This window comes from Lampris incognitus, chromosome 6, assembly GCF_029633865.1.
Source record: "Lampris incognitus isolate fLamInc1 chromosome 6, fLamInc1.hap2, whole genome shotgun sequence".
Classification (NCBI taxonomy): Eukaryota; Metazoa; Chordata; class Actinopteri; order Lampriformes; family Lampridae; genus Lampris; species Lampris incognitus.
Window position 1 is genome coordinate 35878353 of NC_079216.1, and position 22154 is coordinate 35900506.

A 22154-nucleotide genomic window follows, 5' to 3' on the forward strand; every position below is an offset into this window, starting at 1 on the left:
GTGGGGAGACACCCTGGACAAGCCGCCAGTCCATCACAGGGCCCAATCATATATAGCTATGCACCATAGGTTTCAATGCATTTGAATATAATATATATTATATAGTTTGCAATGCATATGCAATGACTGCTGGGATAACCTTCAGCATCCCCGCGACCCTGAGAGCAGGATAAGCGGTTTGGATAATGGATGGATGGATATATGATATATATACAGTTTCAATGTAAGATGTAAGATGGCCTAAGAGTACATCTGTTGCCATCTTACAATGCTGTGATGGCAAACATTCCCAAATCCTCTGTGAATAGTATACATTGCCATTGAAACTCTAGTTAATGGTCACGCCCATATTTGTATATGAAACTGGTCGTTGGTTTCGGACGTTATGCAGCTGTATTGTTTATAAGGGGTGAGGATACCTGCAGTCAGTTTAGACTGAAGATGTCACTTTGGTTGAGTGATGAAACGTATCTGTCAATAAAGGTTGTACCCAGATGAACTAATTCAATCTTCTTTGATTTTCTTACCTGGATTATTGAGCATGCATAAAGTCATATATACGTATGTTCTACAGCAGACTCTGTTCAGAAACAGGCCTCAGTTGTCTTCAAACATAATTTGCATGCAAAACTAACTGACATGCAAACTTCATCAATGATTTATGGACGGTGAGCGTTTTTGGCTCATGCTCCAGTGACATCATCCTATCTTTTAGAAAGCTATGTTGATGTCTAAAAGAAAATGATGAGTTTTTAACTGTCAATCATGTGAAGGTTGTCTGAGGAGTTAGTTACGTGGCATGCACAAAGCCCCTGTACTTCACAATCACATGGTTACCAATACATACAGTATGCCTACCCAGGGGAAATAGCCAGTGCACAAATTCTCTCTGTTGGACATTAAGCAGCTCACCTGGAGTTGCTGGAGATGATGTAAATGAAAGGAAACTCAGCAGTCTCTAATGACGGAGGGGAATGTGGGTTCATTTTCCCCACCTGGATTTTCCCAGCTGGTCTGTGAGTCAGATGAGGGAATTCGGGGTCACAAGCCACCCTCTTTGGGCCTCTAGGCAGTCCGGGTTTGCAGCAGGTCAATGTGGGCGGTGTGTGTGTGTGTGTGTGTGTGTGTGTGTGTGTGTGTGTGTGTGTGTGTGTGTGTGTGTGTGTGTGTGTGTGTGTGTGTGTGTGTGTGTGTGTGCAGATGTGCCCTCAAGCCCACAAGAATCATGCCTTGCTTACATTGTCTTATAAAGCTCAAGCTTGGGAAAATAAAGAAGAGGGGGGAAAAAAGTTTTCTGAGGTCATTTGGGTGTTTGACAAGAGACACCGCACTGCAGTTTTATATTCGAAACCATAACCTTCCACAAATAGTTACTCTCTCCGATCCAGCGGTTAACTGTATATGAAACACACACCATCCAACCCCAGATGGCGGTGGCATATCTGACAAAGAATCCTCATCCGCAAAACACGTCTAAATTTGCCTCTGCCCTTTACACTGAGTACACGAGGCAAACCACAGCAGATGGTCGAAAAGGGTTCCTGTTTTCAAAGACTGCTAATTAGAAATATAACCATACTACCCCCAGTCACCTTTAATGTCAGCAACAGACCCCTTTTAGTGCTGTTATCCTAATGGGTCTGCTCTGTGAATAGTAATGTAATGTACAGTACAGACCGAGCGTTAGTCCGGCGCTGATGTGACACAGAAAAAAAAGAAAGAAAAACGGCGACAAAAGGCGTCTAATGCACCAATCTGCCCTGTCTTCCATCTATCATCGCTGCCGATGGAGGACAGAACTGTAACAATGGTTACCTAACGAAGCTATTTAATTAGATGCATTAATAATTGAACTAATTAGCTCCCATGTGTCTCGCAAATGAAGAGGGAAAGCAGAGCTCCTCTTGCACCTCATGGGTTGATTAATTAGTCTGTTGATCGTTAGCTGTCTTGACGGCCAGCGATCAGATGAGAGGGCGGATAATGAGGGAATGGTCTGTCAATGGCGCTGGTTAATTAGTGTGACCTGATCTAGAGGCCATGTTAGAGCAGTTGTTTATGGCGCACCTCTAATGAGCAGGATTTAGGCGGAGATGATCTATTTGGAGAAAAAACACGCTCGGCTCTTGTTTGTCGGGAGTCCAGCGAGGGCGGGGCGGAGCGGGGCGGGGCGGGGGCTGAGGGAGGGGAGGGGGGGGTGTGGGTTAGAAAAGACACGCAATTTCGTCAACTATATACAGGAACACGCAGGCTACGCGCAGGCTGCATTTTTCAAATGAGTTCCACACAGACTGTAAGTATGCGGTGTGCCGGGAGAATAACCTGGATTATTGCTTCGTGATTGTTTTAAAGGTGTCAAGTTTCTCTCTCGCTCTCTCTCTCTCTCTCTCTCTCTCTCTCTCTCTCTCTCACACACACACACACGCTCATTCATACCGTCATTCTTTCCTTTCACGCAAGCGCGTGCGCAGACACATACACACACCACTCTCTCTCTCTCTCTCTCGCTCGCTTTCTCTCTCTCTCTCTCTCACACACACACACACACACACACACACACACACACACACACACGATGCATCTGTTCCGTTGAAAAGCCAACTATGACTAGGTCGCCCTGGAGATAATTGCTGTCCTTGGAGTTGAATAAGCTCATTCTAAAACACCTCAGGCTCGGGCTGTCCTGGTGTGCGACTGTGTATTGAATAATTGATTCAAAGAGGGGGAGGTGCCACTATCAGATCCGAGCATAATGACTTTATATAATTAGCGCTCGGAATTGGAAAACCATTTGACTGTGGGAGTTTCACAGAAGGAGCTCTTGGGTCTCGGACGGAGGGGATAGCTTGTAGGTTTGAATTGAGAGCGATCATTTGACCGTGTCCTAAACCCGTCTAGGATGCAGAAATGCTTATGCAGCGACCCAAACTACAAGATAGCACACGGCTAGGCTCCAGCGAGGTGGACGTCTCTGAAAGCGAGGTTGATACCCCGGGGATTTTCAAACCATCCATCCGGTCATCTGTATTCCGCTCGTACGCCGACAGAACACGACCACGATCGTCGGGTTGCTTGCTGAAAAGCAGGGCTTAAAGTTTGAAAGACACGCGGTTGAAACCGAAATTGTCAGGAACACTAAAAAAAGGAGAGAGAAAGCCTCCTCTGCATTCGTCGCCGGGGCGTTATTTCCACATAGAAATAGGCGAGAGAGAGAGAGAGAGCGTGCGCGAGAGAGAGCGCGACCGAGAGAGAGAGAGAGAGAGAGAGAGAGAGAGAGGTTTCTCTCACTTTGGACTGCTGTCTTTATCAAAGCGATGGTGTTGGACAAGGAGGAGAGTGAGTAACCCAAGATACGACACCGTTTACATCTCTATCTCTGACTGATTGTATTTGTAATTCGTTTATGGTGTACTATACATACATGTTTCCTTGAATAGAAAGAGACAGTGGGAATTGTTTTATATATATGTATATGTATTGTTGTTTCATGCCAATAAAGAAACTTTGAATTTAAGAAAGGGACCGAGAACTTACGTAGGTAGACTGACTACAATTTAGCATCACCTGGAGGTGGGCATTAATTGTCACATCACTTCTTACATCTCTTTTCACATAATTTGACAAAGCCTCAGCCATTTGGTCCTTAGTACATTCTCTCCCAGCTTTTTTTTTTTACGTCCAGTGATAATTTGGAGGAACAATGCATTAGTTGAACTCGCTAGCATGATTGCTTTCGTGTTTAATTCATTTTCTTCTGATTCATGCCAAGTAACCCCTTTCTCTGTTTGCTTGCAGGTGTGTCTCTGGTGTCCCTCCAGTCAAGAGAAAAGCCCAGAGGATGTGCCGGCTGCAATGGGAAAATCCGGGACCGCTTCATGCTCCAGGCTCTGGACCGGTACTGGCACGAAGACTGTCTGAAGTGTGTCTGCTGCGACTGCCGCCTGGGCCAGCTGGGCTCCACCCTGTACACCAGAGCCAACCTCATCCTGTGTCGCAGAGACTACCTGAGGTAAAGTCTGTGCTGCTGCTTCATCTACTTCAAAGTGTGAATTTCATTACAGCTGCATTGCCAAAAAACTTTACAAGTGTGTATGTTGGCCCAAAGGGCACAAGGTACAGCTCATAGTGATTAACCTTAACTTTAACCTGATTAACCTTCTTGCCTGCAATCGTTCTCTCAGAAAAGGCATCATATGTTTTAGAAGGCACCTACCTTATCTGGCTTCTCATTCACACAGACATTTAGGTGGTGTCTGAATACTGTGATCATAGTATGTGCAAATAGTACCCATTTTTAGTATACTAGTCTAAAATGTCGGCAGAATGAAAAAATTTAGTCTTCTAAAACAGCGTTTCCCCAACCCAGTCCTCAAGGACCCCCTATCTTGCAGATTTTCATTGTAACCCTGCATAGGTAGCCCTCCTTGTACTTATTCAACCTATCATCTCACAGCACTTAGTTATGCAAGGTGTGCAACATCTGACATAATTAATTGCTGATTGGTTGAATAACTACAAACAGGTGCCTATTCAGGGTTGCAAAGAAAATCTGCAGGATAGGGGGGTCCTTCAGGACTGAGTTGGGAAACACAGTTCTAAAAAATGGCAGGATGTATACTCATTTCACCAAAATATGTAACAATTGATTGACTACACACGATGCTGGTAGAAAATGGCGACCCTGTGTGGTTACCATATAGATATAGCTCTACTGTACCCACTTCTGCTGTTTAACTTAGGATAGTGCAATAGAGTTACGATGCATACTCAACACATTTAAATGGGATAGTACATACTAAACGGTAGCATTGTTAGTATTGGGATGGGGATCCCAACACAAATCTCGCGGGAGTGGATGGTTTTAACTTTGAGTGGCTGTTGCAGCTTGAAAAGCACTATATAAAATGCAACTTGATTGATTTATTGATTGATTGATTGATTGATTGATTGATTGATGCGGTTGGGAGAGCGCAATCAAAAAATAAACCATGGGTCCCGGGATTTAGCTAGCGCTAACCAGAAGAATGGAGTCAACAAATGAAGTTGAATAGAAGATCAGAGCAGGTCATTACAATACAAAAGCAAAGCAAGTCTGACATTTGGAACAATTTCTAAACTGTTACAAAGATGGAAATGAACTGCACTTTGTTAGTTGCGACAAATGTGCAAAAGTATTGATCTACAATGGGCACAAATCTGGCACCTCTGGGTTGAGGCGATATACCTGTTCCATTCTCCCTGGTCAGAGTAAGCTCTCATTCAAAGATAAAGCACACCTTCCTGCACATATTTAACAAGATACTACCGAGAAATGTATCACACTTTGTTGTAGAGACATCTGACCGTATGACTTTGGCCATATGAGGCTTTGTTGACATATAGTTCAACATGTTGTTAATGTAGCTGCTGCGGGGTGGGAGAAAACACAAAATCAATGGAGCTCTTGTGAGGGCGTGAACGGTCAGAATGTTTGCGAGTGCAGCGGGAGTGTAACACACATTGCTGGTGTAGGCAGGAGTGTAACACACACATTGCAGGAGTGTAACACACATTGCTGTGTAGGCAGGAATGTAACACACATTGCAGGAGTGTAACACATTGCAGGAGCGGGCAAGAGTGTAACACACACATTGCAGGAGTGTAACACATTGCAGGAGTGTAACACACACATTGCAGGAGTGTAACACATTGCAGGAGTGTAACACACACATTGTGGGTAGGGCTGTCAGAAATTATTACATAATCGCCTGATCATGATTATTTGATCTGGCCGCGATCATTTCGCATAATCTTTAGAATCGTTTCCATTCATTTGTATAAACTAACAGAAATGTCATATTTCCATCACTATTTCCGTGTCATTTTCCACCGTTTTTTGTTTGACTGGCACTCTTTTAATGACGTCATCTTGTTGCGCCCCTGGCACATGAATGGCGATTTAGCGCCAACAAACTGTTTATCTTGAGACGCTTATTCTATAATAGTAAATGACTGCATTTTGACGAGCATCTGTTGACATTAACATCATGGACATAGTTTCAAAGCCAAACACTACACACCGCTGTGGGCACATTTTGGTTTTAAGCCAGAGGAACAAGGGGAGCCCAATAACTTGGAGGAGGCAGTTTGTCCGATTTGCAGCAAAAAGGTGACCGTCAAAAGCGCTAATACCACACATTTGAAAAACCATCTATGGATCCACCACCCCACCCAATTTGTCGAGCTTGGAAAGACAGAAAGCTCAGAAAATAGGATAATTGGCCTAGTACAATTGGGGAGAAAAAGAGGGGGAAAAGCCACAAAAAAAGACAAATCATTGATCGCGGTTATTTTTATGACAATTAATCATCAACTAAAATTTCATGATGTGACAGCCCTAATTGCGGATGGGAATGTAACACACATTGCGGGTGCGGGTGTAACACACACACATTACGGGTGTGGGTGGGAATGTAACACACACATTGGGGGAGCGGGTTGTAATGGTCAGAAATCCAACGGGAGCAGGATTAAGAAAACAGTCCTGCGCAGGGCTCCAGTATGCAGTGTGTACTATTGATATGTGGTATGTAGCAGATCATTCAGACTAAAACGTGTTACTATTCAGCACTATATACTTATTCTAACTATGTTTTGAGTACATAATTTATTCACACTGAAAAACCAACGAAATGAAGTACAATTAAAAATGCCAACATGCATACTAAATTGGCCCAGTTTTTGAGTTTGCTGTTGGTGGACATTATTGTCCCACAATGCAACATGTTTCAGAAATGGAAGAGCTGGAAAATTTTGAAAAAAAAATTGTGAATGGCGATGCATCCCAAGGCCAAGCAGCAAGCCAACCCTCAACAGTGTATAAATATTTTGCTACAGCCTACACGGCTAACGAGAGCAAGCTGGAACTTACTGGAGTATGAAAACAAAATAACTGTCGTCTACTGGAATGTTCATGTCGTCTCAAAGGCCAATGGTAAAAAGAATAATGAATGTAAGCAAAAAACATATAATAAATTCCTAAGAACATTTTAATAACTTTCTGTTTGAAATTGGCCGATTCTCCTTCGTTGCAGTTCTGTCGGCTCATGTTGCATAATTTTCTATTAGTGCAAAATGGTTAGTATGTTAAATTCTGACATACTAACAGTCAAAATAGTATGCAGTGACGATTAGTACACAGTAAATACTATATAGTATGCAATTTAGAAAAGTCCACAGTTTAGCCATTCCATCTGTGTAGATTTGGGCTTGGGGTTAAAATCTCTCCAAAAAATGTTTGTGAATGATTGCATCAGAAAGAAATACGTTGTTGTAAGATATTAACTTTTTGTTTCAAATTAACATTATACTCCTCAATGGTGAGAAATATGGTATGGTATATTGTTTTCTCCACCCTGACCACTATTCTCTCCTAGCCACTCTGTCACTTGGTATTTGCCCATGTGGTTTTATTCGAGGTAGGATTTCACAGAAATGCCATCAACAAAGATGCAAAGTAAGATGTGATCAATCACCTTTAATATGCTTAAATAAATAAATCTTTTAATACAAGTTTTTAAGTGTTTCTGATGTGTTAGCTTGCGTTTCCGGGTTTTTGTTTTGCTTAAAACATGATTCAGACATGCTAACTTAAGATCTGTTGAACCGGTGCAAGAGGATCTTTTTTCAATGTCAATATATAAAGCATCTAATCAGGATATCCTATAAATAATAAGCTAGCTACTCACTTGGAAGTGTGCAGCCTACTTCCAAATACAGTTTTTGGACAGTGATCCTGTATAATTCATAACAAAGTCACAAAACAGTTGTGCTTCATATGTATGGCACTATGTGGCCCTTGTTCTAGCACTGAACGGTTGTCTGGAGATGAAAGGTCACTTTTTGTCATTTCTGTTTGTTCATAAATCCATATGCAGTGGGACATGAAAGACAGTTATGAGAAAGAGCAAAAGGAAGACGAGAAGATGCGTGGTCCTATAGGGGAAATTAAGAGGTGGACACACAGCCTACTGTGTCACAGTGCACGCCAAAGATGAGCGGGTTTAGTGGAGGTTAAGCGCTCTGGGAGTCCTACCTCCCTTCTGAGAATATGGCTGCATTCCTGCCTCTCATACAACACCCTTTCTGAAGTGTATACCGAAGTGCTTGCTTCACCCATCTGGTTCCCACAGATCTGTAGAAAACAGGGAGGGACTTGGCTGAAAACAGAGACTTGCTTCGGACATGGTCAGAGAGGAACTGTGTAACAGCTCAGTAAAACATATGAAGCCTTCAGAGAAAAAATATGTGAAAAACTTTAATGGTTTAAACCTGCATATAAACAACATCCAACATACTTGCATCCTTGTGGTTACCATGGGAAGCGCTAAATACTGTAAAATCTCTCAGAGCTGGATTGTTATAAATTAGCTGGAAATATGAAAAATTAACTGTCTATGGAAAACTGTTATGAATACACAAGATTCCAGCTCACTGCGTTTTACACAAGGAGATGTCAGAGGCATCCTGAATGACACAGGCCTATATTGCTTTTCTTCTGAAGGGTTATGTACTCTTGACTCTCCTTTTGACACTTCCCTGGAGCAAAGAAGAATGGTGTCAGGTTCGCAGGAGAACTCCTGATATCAACCACGTTGCTGAACTCATGTGTTAGTCTCATGTACAATCCAGCTGGATTTGGTTGGAGCTAAGTCTCTCATTAGCTGCACTGCTCTTAGAGACCAAAACCCCTTTTGACAGTTAAATTGGCTAGATTGCCTCCTGTTTTCCTCATCATTGCAAGGGTGCAGACCAAAAGCCTTTGAAGAGCAGGATTAAAACCATGTGATTTCTTTTAATTGGGCCATTAGTAGAGAATTAGCATTGAGCTTCGTACCCTTGTTAAGGAGAAGGGGAAAAAACCCACCAGGTGCCTATAAGGACTAAGGCCTGTTGGATCAGGACATTCTGTTAATTAGGCCTCGCTTTTGTTCTCTACTTGGTCACTCGCTCTATGACGTTCTCATTTGTCGTCTGAACTTCGAGGGTACTAAGTGCATTCTTTCTCCATCTGTGGATGTAGTTCCTCCTAATGGCTCCTTCTAGACCTCCTTTTCTGTTGAGTATCTAATAGCATGTGGTAATAAGCACTGGACTTCTATCTTCATGTGCATTACACCTCCAGGAAGCCATTTTGTTTTTGTCATTGAGAGGTGAATCAAAGTCCAACAGTCCGGGCTTGAAACATATTTACAAAGAACACATAGGCTTTGTTTTTAACCACTTGGGGTATACTACGGGTTTGTTGTACCACATCAGGACAATTATGTGCGATGCGAGTTGTCAACCACAGAACAATAAACCAAATTGATTCATGTCCTATGCGGCAAACCCCAACCGACTTTGTCCTAAATGTAAGTTCAGACAAATGTCAAGGATGCAATGACTGTTTGACCAAAGTTTGCTGGTGCTGGGCTCCCCTTAAACTAAAGTTCCCATTGAAGTCGTGTCAAGTTTCTCCACACTCTTTATTTCAGAACTTTCTTCTCAGTTATTATCTGAAATGTGGTCTAAATATATCCAAAGGTTATGCGTCCTACCTCACCTACAAACATACCACAGCCCTCACTCTGTTTCACTCTTTCTTTCTTTTTCTCTCTCCCTTCTTTTCCCTCTGCAGGCTCTTTGGGGTGACGGGGAACTGTGCAGCCTGCGGTAAGCTGATCCCTGCCTTTGAGATGGTGATGAGAGCCAGGGACAACGTCTACCACTTAGACTGCTTTGCCTGTCAGCTCTGCCGCCAGAGGTAAGATTAGGGGAGCAATTAGCCAAAGAGATCAAATTCAGTTGACATATCTGGGAGGTATATGCATGAGCTCTGGAAGGTATACGAGTGAGCCAACTGCTCTTTATAAGCACATTATGAGAGCATTGCAATCAGAACATGATATAATGCACTACAATGGAGACTGTGCTAAACTGCTTGGACTTCAAGAGCATCGGTAAAAAAAAATTTGTTGGACTAATCACGTAGCGTTCATACAAGACTCTCATTAAATTCTTAATTGAATACGTGTCAATTTTTGATTATAATTAGAGCTAGATAGAATTAGTTTGAATCTTGCATGTATGTTTGAAATGCTCTGCTTCCCAGGCCTTTAAATTTCACATCCATTTAAGTAATACTTAGACTTGTACCATAGTTTCATTTCTATTTGCAGATTTTGCGTGGGAGACAAGTTTTTTCTCAAGAACAACATGATTTTGTGCCAGCTGGACTATGAAGGAGGCCACATCAATGGCAGCACTGACAGGCAAGCTCAATAAAAGGTAACTTTTTGTTTTGTTAGGAAGATATGCTGATGAATTACAATTTTTGACATCTGTATGGACATTTTGGGCTTAATGAGACAAAGAGATGTTTTGGAGTTATATACATGCTCGCACTTGCAACCTTCAAATGGCTTCATCTGAAGAAGACCAGGACATGAAGCCAGGGACTGCTTCTTTTCTTATGTCAAGTCAGACCCTGTTAAGTCACGTTATATTATATTCATTCTGTAATTTATGAGCTTTCCAAGAGCATAGCCTATGCAACTTGGCTGTTCTGGTTGACATAGAAGGACTTTTCTACTGAATAAAATCCAATTTTCGGGTCAGGCAATGTTACTAAAAAGGTATAATTTGGTGTCAGAAACGTTTCACAAAAGGCATATGTGTGCCCTTACCTTTGCCATAATGGAGCTACTTGTTACTTGAACAGCTTGCTGAATTGGGCAAACTGCCACACTGACTTGAACATTTTTCACCTCGAGCCTCCGCAGGACTGGCTTTTTGTGTGGTTGTGAGACACTTTTCAACATCTTGTCAGACCAGGTGCCCAGAGTAGACTTACCCAAAGGGCTCCTTTTAAAACGTGACTTCAAGATGACTAACATTTTCTTTGAGAGCTACAGTGGAAAAAAACAAATTCTTTGAGAGTGCTTCCATTATTGAAAGTCTTAGTAGGTGTGTAAGCAATGGTAAGCCTGACTCAAACAGGCAGATGCGGTGGTTGGAAGAGAGTTGAAAGCAAGTGCAACAAATACCACAGAATCCACAGTTAGGAGGGTTTAAGGGCCTTATCCAGTTCAAAAACATTCCCCAAAGCCGCCAGCCCCCCATCCTATCAGTACGATGTTAACTGTACAGCTTCACTTCATAGCATCCATTCAACTGTAAACTTGACAAAGTGTGAATGAATGGTTTTACAATGGTTAATTTTGGATCCTTGAAGCGACATTTCACTCTGGCAAAATCATTGTATGCAAATGAATTCAAGGGCGTGACTAGTACAGAAATGTCTGTTTCTGATGACTGATATCAAATATGTCTGATCAAATTGGCCCTGTACATGTTTCATTAATGGTTGCATGAAATTGGTGGATGTCTCCTTTGGCACTCAAATTACAATTTTAACACTGAAGATAGCTGAGCTTCCAAAGGAATCACCATGATTGCCCTCTCGAGACAAAATTGTATTGTTGCAGACCCTTTTGGGCATAATTTCAGATTTTGCATACATTGTTAATGAACTGTTTGTGTAAGATCTTATTGAAATGTGAAGTTATCAGTGCCTTTACGATGAACAATCCTCGCTCTCAAAAGGACCTTGAAGTTTAATGAAAGAAGAATAATAGAAATCACAAGTGGCTTCACCAATTATAAGTTTTTATACATTTCTCTGTGAAAGGACCATGTTGGCTGTTTCGTTCAGGTTATAATGAGTTCTATAGTCACCTTATAATGAATTTTATAGTCACCTTGTAATGAGTTTTTATAGACCGCTATAACTCAGCTTGAGTTCAGGCCTCATTGTTTAGACATTTTACTGCATCTAGTTTGGCTAACTGTTAACCACCAGATAGACAAGTGATATTTTGCTTTGCTGGCTTTTTGAGCAAACACTCCATAGTAGCAACAAAAACTCAGCATTCTGCTTTGCATTAGCATTAGCTAGCTTTAGCAAGCCCAGTGATCTGCATGCCAGTGCTAGTACAGTCTTCTTAATCAAACTCTTTATATATTTAATGTTTTGCTAACAGGCGAAATTACTTCTTGAAAAGCAGAACCCAGAATACATTAATAGTTACCTGGATGCATTTTAAGTATGTTTTTAAGTCAAAAGTATCTTTGTTTAGTAGTAAACCATTTACACACGTGTCTAGAGGAATGTGTACAAAATATGGAAAAGTAGCACCAAAATGAAATATCACTTAAATTACTCACTAGTGGAATATTAATCCTCTTGAGCAACACAGTGGAATGTTTTGCTGCGAATTCCTGCTTCAAACTTTACTTGAATAATTGCCCACGAGGAATTATAACATATCATGACCACATTGTGAGCATGTTATGAATTCATTATAAAAAAGACATGCTATGGTACAAACAATGTGAAAAATATCTAGAGTTATCTACCATTAATAGAAAACAAATCACATGCATAGTCCCACAGTCCAAATACAGATGCTATAGTAAAGTCCATTAGGGATTATTATTAATTGCAACATGCAAAAGTCACCTCAAGACATTTTCATGTAAAATAGCCATGTTTATCAGTATAAAATATGCCAGTAACACATGTAATTTTTGTGCTTTTAAAGCTTCACAGTCTCTTTCAAGTACCACAAACTGTTCTGTGTATTTCCTTTTCTCAACAGATTTTACGTGGGAGACAAGTCTTTTCCTGAACAACATGATATTGTGCCAGCTGGACTATGAAGGAGGCCATCTCATTGGCAACAAAGAGAGTGGCTTTAATAAGAAGTGATATTCTGTTTTGGTGAGAGGATCTGCTCAGTGCAACACAGTCCTAAATCAGCTGACCGTTTTTACCTTTCTGAACTGATCTACATACGGAAACATTGTTGGAACACATTTCAGGCAGTTATGCCAAATTTGGACTGTTCAATGTGGACCTGTGTAGTTGTTATTCGGCAAGCTGCCATTTCCGATCACATGGACCATTGATCAAGTTCTTGATGTGAAGATGGAGTGATGACATTAACTTGAGGACATTTTCTAAAGGTCAGAGCACCTGACAGAGCAGAATTGCTACAGTTCTGCTTTGTGTTACTTTAATGGTTAAACAAATTGCATCTGACCACACTTGAGCCTAAAGGTTTGCAAATAATAAGTTTCTAAATTTTTAACACTCTCTATGAAGCATTAGATGGGTGATGTTTGGCCCATCAGGACAATTCAGAAAATGTCAAGTAGGTAATCAATCCCAGAGGTATACCGAATTGACTTTATTGTTTCCTGTGAGTCTGTGTGAATTTTCTGACACTCACTATATCGTCCAAAGTGGCAAACCCCACCTCTCTGACATGTAATTAGCCTAAAACAATCTATAAAAGATATTTGCATTCCCTGTTCAAAGTATTTGCATATAATGTTTAGTTTGACGACTGAGGAGGACTTTGCAGACATCACTGAGTTATGTCAAACTTTAACACTGTTGTAACTGTGTTTCAGTGTCTTTCTGAGTTGTTTTTTCCCCCCCAGAGTAAAATAAAATGGATATTGATTTAAAGTTGTGGGCTTGTTCTTGTCCTTGTACTCAGTTAATTTTTGAAGCATTTTCTTCTTATGATTAATTTCATATTAACAAAAATTATAGCACATCAGCCATTTAAGATGAATATGGTGGTTCTCAACCCAGTCCTCAGGGACCCCCGATGCTGCTGGTTTTCCATTCTACCAGGTAGTTAATTACACTTGTGTCAGGTTTTCCATCCATCTGATCACACCAGGTGAGTGTGATTAACTACCCGGTGGAACAGAAAGTAGTACAGGAGGTCCCTGAGCTTATACAGTATGACGATGAATGTGTTAGGAGGGGATCCCTAATATTTTTTACATGAGACTTCACTCTTTAGCCAGATCATCCACTTTGGCATGGATCTTCCCCAACCCCTATAACTGAATTGCTCTTCTGGGATAAATGAAGTTGCCTGAATCTAAATAACTGATCAAACAAACGTGAATTAATAATTACGTCGCTCAGGGTGTCTGAGACTCAAATTGTCCAGAAACAGGTCGTCCGCATGCCACCTCCATTATAACGATCGTTTGGAAACATGAGGGAACTCTGGCGCCATCTGGTGGTGGAACTACGGCAGCTTACTTCCGCTCCCGTCTACAAACAAGGAAATGCCCGGTTGGATGAGACGCGGCATACACCTTACGTCTTTTTAGCTATCTTATCGCCGAGCAGTTTGTAAGGTGTCGTTATAAATGCGCCTTGGCAGGTTTTCAGATCTCGTTAGATAAAATGTCACTGTCCACATTTCAAAAAGTGACGCTTGCAACATGTCTGGTGCTCTGCGTCGCACTGCTGCTTCCCAAAATGCTATTGTCACGCGGGAAGAAGGATGCTGAACGACAAGAGGGTACAGTTGCGGGCCGTCACATGTCCGATTTTTACATCGAAATATTATTGCATGTTTTTTATTTACGGATGTGGATGTCGGTTTATCAATTTCTGCATCTCTAGTGTGGTATTTTGATGATATAGTGCAGCGAGATCATCGACGTCGCCTCATCTTTGCAATGACTTTCCTCCCTGATGGGGGCGCGCTGACAAAGTATCATATGATAATGTATTTTTTACATACGGGATGTTACACAGTTTACTGTCTCACATAAATAGATGTTGATTACGCTCACCGGGCCTATTCTATTTATATAAACAGCTATTTCTCACTACACTACAATATGCAATAAATATCCTGCAATTTCCCTATGTTTGTGACCGAGACTTTTTAAAATGGGTCGTTGTAAACAAGATGGGTACAGAAACAATATGTTAAAGATAAAAAGATGGTAGAATAAACAGCCTGTTGTTGTATTGCTTATTTTAGAATGGACATAAAGCCCTGTGTTGTCCTTGCACCCTGTGTATCAGTAGTTGTTACTGGTGTCTGTGAGCAATGTCACTGATGCAAATACCTGTCTATGTAGCATATGTGGGGATTACTTTCGACCTGAGTGTTGTGAAGCATTCTGCACAGTCTTTTGATCTGTTGACATTGACATCCTGTTGTGTTCCGTGAAAGCAGGCCAAGGACGCTTCCCACCAATGCCCCACCGGCAGGTGGCCTCTGATGGGCACAACCAGCGGGCTGCGGGCTCCCACTTCTCCAGGGCCCACAATCCAGAGGCCATAGCCAGGGCCAAGGGGTCAGGCACAGGAGCAGGCACCGGGGGAAAATCCAACCTAGCAGGGCAGATCATCCCTATCTATGGGTTTGGGATCCTACTCTACATCCTCTACATCCTGTTCAAGGTAAAATACTGTTAGATTTACAATACTTCCCACAATCCCTCACTCCTACAATTTGGACTCTTGTTCCTTCTGTTTATGAACCTACTCTTTCATTTACCACCATTAGTTATTATGACTCATTATAAGACTTGAAGTTGAAGAGCACTGTTGTTCTCTCTCTTAGATAACATCCAAGGGAAGCAGCAAGCCAGCAGACACCAGATTTCCATCTGTCAAGTCAGAGAACATGAAGAGAAAGATCAGTGAGTGTCATTCTATCATAGGCGCTCTTATTCCCCTTCCCTCTTCTGTAGATAGTCCCAATATGTCGTAACAATTTTAAAGAGTTCATGAAAAGTTGAGGCGATGACATAAACCTTGACAAATGCTGTACTTCAACAGTAATTATTGCTAACTGTGATATGATGAAAGCCCCCTCAAAGATGATAAATGGTAAATGGATTGCATTTATATAGAGCTTCTGTAGCTGCAACAGCCAGTCAAAGAGCTTTACAATTAATGAATGCCTCACATTCATCCATGCACGCACGCATGCATACACGCAGGCACACACACACACACACACACACACACACACCGACGGCGGGGTCAGCCATGCAAGGCACCAACTAGCTCATCAGAAGTTAGGGGTTAGGTGTCTTGCTCAAGGACACCTCGACATTTTTGCCAGGAGGAGCCGAGGGTTGAACCGGCAATCCTCCAGTTACCAGACGACCTGCTCCACCTCCTGATTACCTGTTGCAAAATACCCCTGTAAAAAGGGATTAGGGTGGGGGCGTCCGGATAGCGTAATGGTCTATTCTGTTGCCTACCAACACGGGGATCCTGGTTCGAATCCTGCTGTTGCCTCCGGCTTGGTTGGGCGTCCCTACAGACACAATTCGCCGTGTCTGTGGGTGGGAAGCCGGATGTGGGTATATGTCCTGGTCACTGCACTAGCGCCTCCTCTGGTCAGTTGGGGGGAACTGGGGGAGATAGCATGATCCTCCCATGTGCTACGTTCCCCTGGTGAAACTCCTCACTGTCAGGTGAAAAGAAGCGACAGGCGACTCCACGTATATAGTAGGAGGTATGTGGTAGTCTGCAGCCCTCCCCGGATTGGCAGAGGGGGTGGAGCAGCGACCAGGACGGCTTGGAAGAGTGGGGTAATTGGCTGGATACAATTGGTGAGAAAAAGGGGGGGAAAAATATTAAAGAAGAAAAAGGGATTAGAGGTGCAAAAATTATCCCTGCTTGATGTGTTGAATGCAATTTCATTTAAAAATGTCAATTTCCTCATTAAAGCAGAAATGTGTCCCTTAAAATTAAGTCAGATTGGTAACAAAACCTTTCAGAATAAGTTGACTTCCCAATTTCTCTCAGACCTGATGATAGTGATCTCTTTCTTTCTCTTACTCTTTGTCTGTCTCTCTGTCTCATTCTCCCTCTCACCCCTTTTTCCCTGTAGCTGACTTTGAGCTGGCTCAACTGCAGGAGAAACTGAAGGAGACCGAGTTGGTGATGGAGAATATTGTGTCCAATGCCAATCATAGTCCTGACAGGTGCGTTCACGCCTGCATTGGGGGTTTCCTCGGCCGCCCTGCATTTTCCAGACCTCTGAGTTTGTTCAGTTAGGTTCATTTGTGATGACAGAGCAAGTTAGCTGCAACTAAGACAACAAGATCCACCAAATCACGAGGGTAACAAAAGTAAAAATAAAACGAGATCTACTTGAAACGTTTGATTAATCAAGCGTTTTTTTTCGTAATGAATTTCAATTATGTCCTCCGCATCAACAACCAGCACATTTACTCACACGTAGAATAAATGCTTACTTAAAAATGCTGAAGAGAATCACAGAAAGTTGAATCAGTTCATCTGCACACAACATTTATTGAGCATGATTGAGCATGAGTGGATTATTGAGCATGCATAAAGATGCTGGAGGAATTCTTATGCGGCTCTCCATAAAGGCTTTGCTTTTATTCTATGGGCTTTGATGTGATTTTGTAAGGCTGTTGTCAGTCAAAAGTGAGAAGAATATTAATCAATTAATTAATTAGCCTCATAATCATGATGGCTTTGAAACGTCTTGGAATTAATCCTATTGAAGCTACAAAATTATTTAGGTTGATGTCACAATTTTGGCAACTGCAATTTCCAAATCACCGGCGTCTGCAATTCTTTTTTAAAAGAGTGAGGTGTTGTCTTGATAAAACTTTCAAGTGTTCTGCTCTGCAGAGTTCCTGTGGTAAAAAACAAGTTTTATTCTGGAGAAAATCTCTTTTCTAGGAACTTTCTTATTTCCTCACATTTATGCATTTTTTTTAAAATTTCAGCATAATTATAATGCCAAAATTGTGATTATGTTTTCCTCATATACTAATGTTGATGTTGTAAGTAGAAACACTTCAGATTAGCTAACGACAGACTTGTTGTGTTGCTCTGTGCCAATGCACACGTGATATAAATGGGCCTTACTTCCTGTTATGTCACATGTTAGGATGGGTGTGGGGGTAAAGACGCTATGTTGCAGCTTGTGCAGAGGCCCAGATGGCGTTTGTATGACTCAGCCACTTTCATCTTCACACAATTTTGAACATAGACAAAAATATTCATTCATGGGGATAGCATGTTGGCCCAGTGGTTAGCACTGTTGCTTCACAGCAAGAAGGTCCTGGGGTTGAACCCCAGGTCGTCCGAGGTTCTTTCTGTGTGGAGTTTGCATGTTCTCCCTGTGTCTGTGTGGGTTTCCTCTGGGTGCTCCGGTTTCCTCCCACCATCAAAAAGACATGCATGTTAGGGTTAATACTCCTGCCTGTGCCCCTGAGCAAGGCAATGGAAAGAAAAACTGGAGTTACCCCCCAGGTGCTGCAGCTTCCCACTGCTCCACTGCTCCTATACAATAGGATGGGTTAAATGCAGAGATTGAATTTCATCGTATGCATGTACGATGACAAAGTGTATTCTATTCTATTGTATAACAAGAGTTGTCAAATCCCAAAAAATAAATTAGGTCTGAGTTTTGCAGGTAGCCACAAAACAATCTAAAATAATACACCAAAGATAGAGCAACAATACAAATGAAACGTCAGTGATCCCTGACAGAAGATTTGATCGTTGCAGCAGCAGGGTAGCAAAGGGCACGTAAAATGTTACTGTGATGGGTTGAAAGACAAAGCTATTTGGTTTTTTTTGTTTTTGTTTTTCCAATGGAAGATGTGTTGGAGCTGTGATCTGTGTTGCAGGGTGAAGGGAGTGAGTGCTGACCAGGAGGAGAGCCTCCTGCTCCAGCTCAGGGAGATCACGCGGGTGATGCAGGAGGGCCGTCTGGTGGAGGGCATGGCTCCAGAGAACACCACCCAGCATGACTGGGAAGGTAGACAAACTGTGACCGCTAATTCATTCCAAATGTGTCATGACGAGGCAGTTCATAAAACTGAATCATACGCCTCTTTTCAAAACACTTGCAATCACAACTCAGCTCTAAGCCTTGGGAAATCCTCATCAGAAAATGGTCTGCTGAAAGCTCTGTATAAATCAATTTGGACCATCCGACAAAAAACAGGAATGCCAGCTGGGAATCAGAAACAAAGTTGGAATGGAATAAATAGACAATTTTAACATAAACACAACAAAATGAGATTATGTCAAAGTCTGTATAGAGACATGTTTCAAGAAGAGATGTGAAAGAATCCGTGTCCTGGTGGAGGTCCAGATGAAAGCTACTCAACTCTGCTAGGTTGAAATCACTTATTATGAAAAGGATTTTTTTGTCTAAAGGGGAATAACACTCAGTTTACGAATTTATACATATTACCCCTATAGTTAAGATTAGAATAAACAAGGTTTATGCACAGGAATCTGTCTTACAGAGGCAGAAACAAGAACATCAATGCAGAGCTTGTGATGTCATTAAAATGTCAAATGACTGATTCCATATCAAATGCTTTGGGCCTTCTCCCAAGCTAACAGCAAATCAGTTGTAGTAAAGCAACTGCTCTGCTCTGTTTTTCTTTTTTCTCAAAGTGTTTTCACTTTCATAGGTCAAAACTTTAAATATAGGCTCAGAATGGATATAAAATTAATGAAATGGAGTTTCATGAAATGCCTTTTTAAACTGTTTCCACTCAGATTATCCCAAGGAGCCTCGCCATTACAGGGACCATCCCTGCTGTCCCTGTCACAATGGCTGGCACACCGGTCCACAGACCGAGCCGGAGGCTGAGAGAACAGAGGCAGATGGGGCCGACGGAGCTGTCCTGGCAGAGGACAATCCCGATGGAGACATTACGGACTCTGGAGAAGCTGAGGAACCAGAAGTTTGCAATGGAGATAAACCAAGAGATGCTGCATTCAAAGCAATGGGGGAAGAGGACACGGCACCCGAGGGTGGTTGTGGGGTGAGTGACAAGGAGGACTTGTATGAACCTGAACCCGAGGAGGAAGGGGCTGAGATCGAACTGGGCCTACCTGAGGAGGACTTGGCTGGGGTGCTGAAGGAGCTGGAGCTGACGTTGAGGATGACCTCCATGATGGAGCAGGAGAAGATTGACGATCTCACCCACCCGAAGGACACTGCAGCTGGCTGCACCCAGGTCAGAAGGAGGAACAAAAAGAGGAGAGTAAAGAAGGAGGTTCACTGACACTGACATGGGGGAAGATACTTACAAAACTCTGCCAGGGCCTTGTTTTTGAGGAGAGTTGCTTTCAAGCCTGTTCTTATCTCAATACTTTGGCAGTAGCATGAAAGTGTTCACTGTACAAGCCTGTTAATAGAAGCATGGGTAATCTGGGAACAGAGATTCAAACCACGCAAGAGACAGAAGTCAGCCATTTGGGCTTGGTAAATGAGAAGTTTGTTGAAGAGACAGTGCCCAAGCATGAGTTTACAAAAATCTCACACTTATTTATTGCCTAGAAATTGAACAAACTTGTTCTTAGTAGAAAACCAGGGGCCTCAATTATAGCAAGTTTATAAAATTACATTTCATCATATCGATCTACCATACTAAAACAGAAATATCCATCAAAAAAATTTGTATTTTTACTTGAATTGGAGTTGTCCCAAGCTGTTTTCTAGTTCCAGATTTAAATCGAAATATCTTCCATCAGTACCGAGTGTTGTCGCTGTACCATTCGGCATCTGCGTGAGACACGGCGGGTTAACCACTACCTAACCTGCATGTCGTTACTGTTGATGTATCAAACCGGAGCTTTAACATTTGAGTCTATGGAACCTCTGCTGGGTCTCCATAGACACCCAGGGGTACCTTGTGTGCCGCATAGCAACGCTTTTGCAAAGCCCCAATATACGCCACCTTTGGTTTAAATGCATTGGTGGTGAGCTGCACCTGAAATTACTATCCAACATTTTGTTGTGCATCAGAGCAATTGTTTGTACCTTGTGTTCTTTGACATGCTTGCTTTGTTGAGGCCTCTTTTTCAATCATATAGTGGGTCAGCTTAGCTCCAATATTCATAAGGATTGTGCATTTTGTGATAAAAGCACCAAACTTGGTACATATGTAGCTTAATATATTTAGAAGAATCTGGATATGGAGCCACTGAAAATTAACCCCGTAGGGGCCATGGCAGGCATGGACGTTATTAGATTGCTTTTAGCGGGGCTGTGACCTCCCTAAATTTCATATCAGCCATTATGACAAGACAGATGAGAATGTTACCTTTCCAGAGATACCAGTATTATTGTTCTAGTCCAAATAGAACCAGAGATATGCCATTTTACATATCGGATGGCACCAATGCATGTTGAAAAAACTAAGTGGATAAGCAGTTACTTTTATAAATAAAAACCAATTAAAAATAATAAGCACTGTTGAAGTACTGAATTGTGTATTGTTTCCTGGAATCGCTGGTTCTAACCCTCGCCCAACAGAAGAGGAGCGTTTAGGTATAGTAGATGTGTATACAGAGAGTATAGATGAATAATGTCTCAAAAGGGACTGGCAACTTAGTTTTTCCAACATGCATTGGTGCCATCCGATATGTAAAATGGCATATCTCTGGTTTTGTTTGGACCAGAACAATAATATTGGTATCTCTGGAAAGGTAACATTCTCCTCTGTCTTGTCATAATGGCTGATATGAAATTAAGGGAGGCCACAGCCCTGCTAAAAGCGATCTAATAGCGTCCATGCCTGCCATGGCCACTACGGGGTTAATTTTCAGTGGCTCCATATCCAGATTTCTTCTAAATATATTAAGTTACATATGTACCAAATTTAGTGCTTTTATCACAAAGTGCACAATTTTTATGCTAAGCTGCCCCACTAATAGTCTGTTTCAACTGTCTCAATCCTAGTTTTCAATCATGGTCCTGTTTAGAATGGAGGGCACTTCCAGCTTGTCTGAGCTCATTTACATCATGTGTTTGATGTTGTGCTTTTGTTAATTTATAAATTAAACATGTTAAGTATGCAAAAACTGATGGGGGCGGGGCGGGAGGTATAAAACCTGCACAGTGTATTATAGAAATAATGGATACGCATTTCTAAATGTGCTATTAAAGACGGCACTGATAAACAACATGATAAACAACACAACATTGTAAATTTTACATTAATTTGGTCTAAACTCTCTGGTAAAAAGGAAATATTGGTTGCATCGCGGAACACTGCACAAAGCAGCTCGGGATATTTGCGGCGGGCAAGAGTAACGCAGTTCAAAAGACGCGCGGGGGCTTCTGGGTAGCGTAGCGGTCTATTCTGTTGTCTACCAACACGGGGACCGGTAGTTCAAATCCCCGTGTTACTTTCGGCTTGGTCGGGCGTCCCTACAGACACAACCCGCCGTGTCTGCGGGTGGGAAGGTGGAATGTGGGTATGTGTCCTTGTCGCTGCAC

The 22154-nt window shown here is 42.0% G+C and overlaps 2 protein-coding genes across 2 annotated transcripts; both read left to right on the forward strand.

Annotated features, from left to right (window-relative positions):
• Positions 1 to 2819: 2819 nt before the first annotated feature.
• Positions 2820 to 13532, forward strand: LOC130114075 (rhombotin-1-like). The gene is made up of 5 exons (XM_056281821.1): positions 2820 to 3336; positions 3796 to 4009; positions 9659 to 9784; positions 10200 to 10308; positions 12681 to 13532. The coding sequence occupies exons 1-4, from the start codon at positions 3315 to 3317 to the stop codon at positions 10303 to 10305; spliced, it is 468 nt and encodes a 155-aa protein (XP_056137796.1). The 5' UTR covers positions 2820 to 3314; the 3' UTR covers positions 10306 to 10308; positions 12681 to 13532.
• A 764-nt stretch (positions 13533 to 14296) lies between these two features.
• Positions 14297 to 19935, forward strand: ric3b (RIC3 acetylcholine receptor chaperone b). The gene is made up of 6 exons (XM_056282392.1): positions 14297 to 14414; positions 15090 to 15310; positions 15474 to 15552; positions 16758 to 16851; positions 18538 to 18668; positions 19424 to 19935. Exons 1-6 carry the CDS (start codon positions 14297 to 14299, stop codon positions 19933 to 19935), a joined length of 1155 nt encoding a protein of 384 aa, XP_056138367.1.
• The last annotated feature ends 2219 nt before the right edge of the window (positions 19936 to 22154 follow it).